Raw genomic sequence first — 7,010 nt, 5'->3', positions numbered from 1 at the left:
ATGATTTAAGAAAATGTAACTGGTAACCATTCTGTTGTGGAAATTAAAATAAACTATTAAATTAAACAGCTGGAAAAACTACCCTGTATTTCTTCCTTTGTCTAGATTTCAAATTATTAGATATTTCCTTATCTTTTTTTTTTTTTTTTTTTTTAGCTAAAGGTATTTGGAGGTATTGTGGAGAAGGTCCAAAGAGTCAGGTTGCAAACCCCTGGCCTAGTCAAAGTCTACATATAACTTAGAATCTCTGAAAAGATTTAAAAATAAGATTTTCACGTCCACATTTTTATTTTTAAAATAGCTCGTTCATTTAGAGTTGAGAAGGAGGAATGAGCAAAAATGTCTTTCTAGATGTGCAAAGATGGAAGACACATGCCGCAAAAAGTTGCGGCTGTAACTGCAGCACGAAAAACACAGAGACGTTTATGGTCTAAATATTTTTTCATGTAACTATTGGAGCTTCAGACGGTTGTTTGAGTATGGGGGGAAATGTTGAGGCTTCATATTTCCAAGGACGACGACGTGTTGGGCATATTTTTTGTGATACAGCTTTATTCGGGGAACGCAAGCGCTTCACCAGAGCGATAGTTGAGCCGCCCAAGCGAGCCGCGCCTGGTACAGCACAACAAGCGTCCCCTTTGACTGGTCACGTGACAGGGTGGAAAGGAACGAAAGAAAAAAGAAAGAAAGAGAAAGAACTACAAATAAAAGAAACCAGAGATGATCCGCCTGGAGGAGGTAGGAGTCGCCTTTATCCGCAGGTACTCGCACTGTTTTCACGAGCTGTGACTGGAACCGCTCCGACGGGCCCTCACGATGCGTGTTTTTTGTTCCCACTAAGTGGGATTTAAATGCCACCTTCTTGCTAGTTGGCACAGGAAGAGAGGCTGGCTGCTTCACAGAAGGTTCAGCAAAAGTTTCTCTTGCTTTTCATCGCGTTAATGAAACTGTTGAGTAGTCAGAGATGAGTTGGTGCAAAGTGCTGATGCGTCAAAAGCTTGTGACCCACCAGCAGCCCCGCCGAGGGCTGAATCATCCCCCCATCCTCCCCTCCCCTCCCGCAGACACGATGGATTAGCGCTCCGAGGTGGAAGAAACGGCTAATCCCGGCCGTTTTAAACCGCGTTTCTCTTGGCCGGTGTTGGTAAATGTATAGCTGTCTAACGCTTTTCCCTGCTCTGCGTTTGAGGAGACGGATGATGGAGGCGGAGAACCGATGAGCTGGGAAGTCCAGATGTGATGGGAGCACTGGGGCGGGTGTCTGCTGGACATGAGACAAGAACGTAAGTAGTGACCTCTGTTTATCCTGATGTGTTTGCACTAGGAGCTGTGACTGCAGAAACATTACAGCAGGTGAATTTACAGCAGGGATTAGTAGCTGTTTACTCAATGGGAAGGTTCCAAGTCCTGGTTTACTGTTTGAACATGTGATTATACAGAGTAAAAAAAAATGCAACGGTCAGGATTTTCAAGGTCCAGTCAGGTTGTTTCTACCTTTCTGTCCTGTAACTGGGAAGAAAATGAAACTATAATCACTGATTTAGCATGATATCCCAGTAGGGAGGAGGCTACAGGATGTCACTGTAAGTTAAAACATACAAAAACCATTTCAAGTGATGCCAAGATCAGGTTTTTAGGTATAAAATGAAGACATTTTTACATGAAAACAGTTGTTATGATGTATAACCATGACAACAGTGTCTTGTTTTTACAACTGGGAAGAGCCGATTAGCGTCTGAAAAGCTTAAAAAAAATATCTGAACAATGTTATCAGGAGAGTTGAAAAGGAGGTTTCATGGAGAGAAGGGGGAAGTTCAAACCATCATCATGGGCAAGGATCATATCTCCAACGTCTCCCTGCTCGGCTTAATCGTTCAGAAATTTAAAGAGAAGTGGCAATAGCAAATGAGATGGGTTAGCAGCAGTGTTTTCCAATAACTGATGATATCATCCAACAACATCGCCATCCACGTGACTCTTCGAAGATCCCCGAATGATCTGAGTTATGACAACATTTTATTTACGTTTGGGATAAAGCATTTTTTGTCATGATTTGAGTTTTTCTGTGTGTCTATTTTAAGTTTCTGTGTCTTCTGAGTCTCCGTGTTGTCCTGTCTTCCCCTTGATTGTTCCCAGCTGTGTCTCATTCCCTGATTACCTCCTGTGTATTTAATGTCACCTGTGTTTCTGTGTCTTTGTCGGGTCCTTGTCGAATGTGTCGTTCCAGTCTGTCTTGCTGTCCATTCGTTTACTAGTAGCTACCAGTGTTGAGCCTTAGCCTTCTGCTCAGCTGTGCTGCCTGGGATTATTGGACTTTGTATTCCTGGAATCTTCATTAAAATCATCATTTCACTTCCTAAACCTGGGTCCTCTGCGCCAGCCTCACCACTCACACCACAACTCATGACATTTTTGAATTGAGCTGAATTTCCGGAGCTGTAAGTGACTGCCTAAACTCAAGGGCCTGGTGCGACTGGAGAAGCTCAACAACTCGGAAAAATAATGGGGAGGAAGGATGTTAAGAGCTTCAACAAGTAATAAAAGTTTAACATCTACTCGGGAAGCAAGTGTAGGGAAGCTGAAACAGGTGTAATGTGTTCCTGTCTGAGTGTTTGTTAAAAAGCGAGCTGCTGGGTCCAGAACAAATGATCTACCTGTTTACATGGCACGAATACATGTTATCAGCCATGTTACTTAATTGGTTTGTAATAGTGTCATTATTCAGAAAAAATGTCACATTTGTTATTGTATGTCACATTTGTTATTGTACAATACAATATTGTATATTGTATTGTATGTTATTGTATATTTATATTGTAGAATATGACATTTGTAAGAGAAGTGTGTCGATTTATTGACTCCGATTTCCTTAATTTTGGGAGATCAGTGATTGGCCAATACTTGCATGTGAAGCCAGTTTTATCCCCCGATTTTATCTACCTCAGCAAAGGTTTAAAAATCATCCACTGTTCTCTTCTGCTCTCCCATGAGAGGTTTGACTGACAAACCGACCCATCACGTCATATCTGCACATTTACAGTTAATAGTAGCCACCCCACTCTTACCAACTCGGCGTCTTTCTTGCTGTATTTAGCGACATTTCAGAAAACTACAAAATTGGAATCGGTAAAAGATTGGTAAGATTTCTGCAATCAAGCAGAAAACTGCAATCGATGCACTTCTATGAAAAACCCACTGTAGCTTATAAATAAAATCTGTCTTGATGTTTGTTCTTCTTTTAGGTGAATAAAGATCCTACAGGGCGGAGAAGATGAAGCTAAACGAACGCAGCGTGGCGCACTACGCCACCTGTGATTCCCCACCAGACAAAACGGGCTTCCTGTTCAAAAAGGGTGAACGCAACACGGCGTATCACCGCCGCTGGTTCGTCCTGAAGGGCAACATGCTCTTCTACTTTGAGGAGCGAGACAGCCGAGAGCCCATCGGCGTCATCGTCCTGGAGGGCTGCACCGTGGAGCTGTGCGAGTCTGTGGAGGAGTTCGCCTTCGCCATCAAGTTCGACTGCACCAAGGCGCGGGTGTACAAGCTGGCAGCGGAGAACCAGGCGGCCATGGAGTCGTGGGTGAAGGCTTTGTCGAGGGCCAGCTTCGACTACATGAGGCTGGTGGTGAAGGAGCTGGAGAGGCAGCTAGAGGAGATCCAGGACGCCGCCGGAGCTGGAGGCCAGCAGTCCAGGCCGAAGCTTTCCCGGCGGAATCAAGTGGTGCGATCCAGGTCCGGGGCATCTTCCTCTTCATCTTCGTCTTCCCTCTCGTCATCGTCAAGCGCTCCTTCCATGGCCGCCGTTTACTCTGCTCAGAAGAGCCTTCAGGATGAGGTGCAGCTCATCTCCGGGAGTTCCAGGGAGAACGGAGTCGCATGGAGCAAACCTCCATCCGCCTCGGCTAACGGGTCGGCAGAGGCAGCACCGTCCTGCGTGACCTGGGACGGCTGCACAGACTCCGGGATGGTGTCTGGATGTGCGGGCGACGGAGGGAGGGCTCCACCAGTGCCCCCACGGCGGTTAGGAGCGTCTCTGGAGAGCCCGGTCTCTCCTGACACCGCCTGCTTTTCCAAACTCCACGACTGGTACGGCAGGGAGGTGGAGGAGCTGAGAGCGCAGTGGCTGCAGAGCCAGTAGGCTGATGGAGGAGGAAAAGGTTCAGTCATTCCCTTCGGATCATTCTGCAGTGCCTCCTGAACTTTCCACACAGCAAAACATTAAAAACTGTTTGTCAAAAATCTGTTTTATTTTTTTTTTTTTTAAAAGCAAAACATTTGGGAGTGATTTCCATTTCCAATCTTGTCTTCTATAGAGGAATCTAATGGGGTTTTTTTTATCTAACACTATCTGCTCTGCAATCAAGAAGCACAAAATATGCTCTTTTTCTCAGTAATTTTCTTAAAATATTAAGAACACACTACTTAAGAAGGGATTTATCAGATTTTATTTAACTCAGAGTGGTCATGGAGGTTATTTCAATCAGAAAAATGTGTTTTCTACAGCAATCGCTGCAAATTGTTCTGTTGCTCCCTGTACGTTTGTAACATCTATTTGTTTTTTGTCTTATTTTCAACCATTTGTGTTAAGATTAGTAATCTGTCTAGTTATCTGGAAAAATACTAAAAGTACATACTACAATATACAGTGACTTGCCAAAGTGTTATACCTCTTAAACCTTTTCACCACAAACTTGAATGTAGTTTATTATGAGGAGTTATGTGATGGGCCAACACAAATAATCTGAAAGATCTGGCAATACCAGTTTAGCACATAAAGAGACTGAAATGTTTTCCCATTCTTCTTCTGCACAGATCGGATGGAGTGCATTCGATCTGTGCAGCTAATCTAAATTAGATTATTTCTAGATTTTTATGTTTTCTTTTGTTTCCATTAAAATACAATGTAGTTTGTGCCTGGAAAGTGACGCAATGTTGAAAAACTCGTGCAATATTAAGATGTTAACAGATAATTAGCCATATCCGCTGCCCTCGGAGTGTTTTCAGTCTGATTTTCTGATTCCAGTCAATATAAAGAAACCGTTCACCTAAACCAGTTTTTTGTTGCTACGTAAAAACAATAGCACTTTTGCGTTCCACACTCAAAGCTCCCTGGGTTTCTCCCCGGAGGCCTCGGCGGTTGCTAACATCCTTGCCGCAGTCACCGGGGACCATGTGTGGAGCTGGATGTTCTGATCAAGGCAATAGAAACCTTTTTATTTTTAGTCGCTCTTATCCAGCGGCCAGATGATGCTGTGTCATAAGAGTGCTTGTCATTTATTCCCCGTTGAGACTCATGCTCCGAGGAAAAGGAGGTGGTTTATCCGCGGGATTTATTGGTCCCAGTTCCTGTTTTTGTCTCGGTCTGATGCACAATCCAGTCTGGAGTTTCGATTATGTATTTACAACTTATTTACTTTAAATGTTACTGATGAAACGTCTTGTAGGGCTGGGACATACATGAACACCCAACTTTCTTCAATTTGGATACAACTATTTACTAATCCATGCTAAAAATTAATACTAACTTCTTCACAGTGGGCCTTTTAAAGCTATTTACTTTTTTATCCATTTTAGAGTTGATTTGTTTTTTATGTGCCTTATGTTTCTTGAGAATAGACAACTTGTAATCATTTCCACGTGATTTTAACATTACATTACGTTTCCTTGTTGCCAAAGGTTCATTTTAATGCAATCACTTTTTGACAATGAGTGAGTTGCTGCATCAACGCACCACACTATCATTCCAGTTAAACACTCAGCTTGTGCAGACAGACAATAGAAAACATAACACATTATCTTTTCTATTACTATTAAAGTGTTATCTAAAGTTTTACATGCATTTTTAAACATAATGTTTATGTAATTGTAAGGTAAAGGAATGTACGAATGTTTCATTTTGACTGTAAAATGTTTTTAAAAGGTGCCAAAAGAGAAAAATGCATTTTCCCTTTTATGTTTCATTTTCAGTGATTGATAATTGAACTTTCATGTAAAGCAATAGTACAACGTTATACCACGGTACACAAATATATGTCTGTTTTGTATAAATCACTTATTAAAGCATTTTCAATCCACTGAAGGTGTGAGTTTTCATAATTAAAATGCATCTATGGTGCTAAGAATAGACAATAATAGATTAATTAATAATAATAATAATAATAGATTAATTAATTAATTAATTAATAATAGATTAATTGTTTTAATCACTCGGTTCAAGAAATTAAACATAAAGATTTATTACCGACACTTTACGAGCATTTATTTCTGCTAATTAGATGATTGTGGCTTACACTTACTGAAATAAAAATATGGAATAGAAACAAAATAGAAATGTATTTTATTGTTCCACAGTGTGAAAAATTCAGGAACCAGCAGAAAATTTAATTAGAGGCATAAATATTCAAACTAAAGTAAAAATCATATAAAAACAGAAGCATAAGAGACTGTGCAGTATGGGCAAAAAATAAAGTTATTATACTTAGCAAATTAAGAGAAACAGGAAACTGATTAAGGTAATTTATTTAAACAAAATGCACAAAATATATGTATACACTTGTGGAATAAACAAAACGAACTGAAAAATCTTCAAATAACAGCTGGGGTGTAATTATAAAGTCTACTGTGAGGAAGGATCTGTGATAATGCTCTTTTGTGCATCTAGGATGCAGCAGTCTGTCACCTGGATATCATTTTTAAAATAGTTTTTTTTACTTAATATATTACTTTAAGGAAAAATTAGGTTCAGAAACAGGAGTTTTAGCCTCTGAAAGTGTGAACATAAACTAAGACTAAAGGTGAATTTGTAATGGAGAAATGTGATGTTATAGCTGACACAATCATGGGGAAGACTGCTGACCTGACAGATGTCATGCAGAAAGTCACAAACTTCACAAGGAGGGTAAGCCACAAACAGTTGTTTCTAAAGTAGCTCACTGTTCACAGAGTGCTGAATCCAGGCACATTTGTGGTAAAGTTTAGCAAATGTTACAACCGCAGCCTTCAGAGGG

At 40.9% G+C, this 7,010-nt stretch overlaps 1 protein-coding gene across 4 annotated transcripts; it reads left to right on the top strand.

Moving 5' to 3' along the window:
* The first annotated feature begins 241 nt into the window (after positions 1–241).
* LOC114154575 (sesquipedalian-1) lies at positions 242–6,082 on the top strand. Of its 4 annotated transcripts, none has more exons than XM_028033801.1 (3): positions 242–738; positions 1,193–1,283; positions 3,243–6,082. In XM_028033801.1, exon 3 carries the CDS (start codon positions 3,272–3,274, stop codon positions 4,139–4,141), a length of 870 nt encoding a protein of 289 aa, XP_027889602.1. In that variant the 5' UTR covers positions 242–738; positions 1,193–1,283; positions 3,243–3,271; the 3' UTR covers positions 4,142–6,082. The 4 variants fall into 4 exon arrangements, with proteins under 4 accessions (XP_027889602.1, XP_027889605.1, XP_027889603.1 ...); XM_028033804.1 differs by having other exon boundaries at positions 1,190–1,283; XM_028033802.1 differs by having other exon boundaries at positions 242–761.
* Positions 6,083–7,010: the final 928 nt, after the last annotated feature.

This window comes from Xiphophorus couchianus, chromosome 12 (assembly GCF_001444195.1).
Source record: "Xiphophorus couchianus chromosome 12, X_couchianus-1.0, whole genome shotgun sequence".
Lineage (NCBI taxonomy): Eukaryota > Metazoa > Chordata > Actinopteri > Cyprinodontiformes > Poeciliidae > Xiphophorus > Xiphophorus couchianus.
Note: the sequence above shows the minus strand (reverse complement) of the source record. Positions and strands in the feature narration are given on the sequence as shown.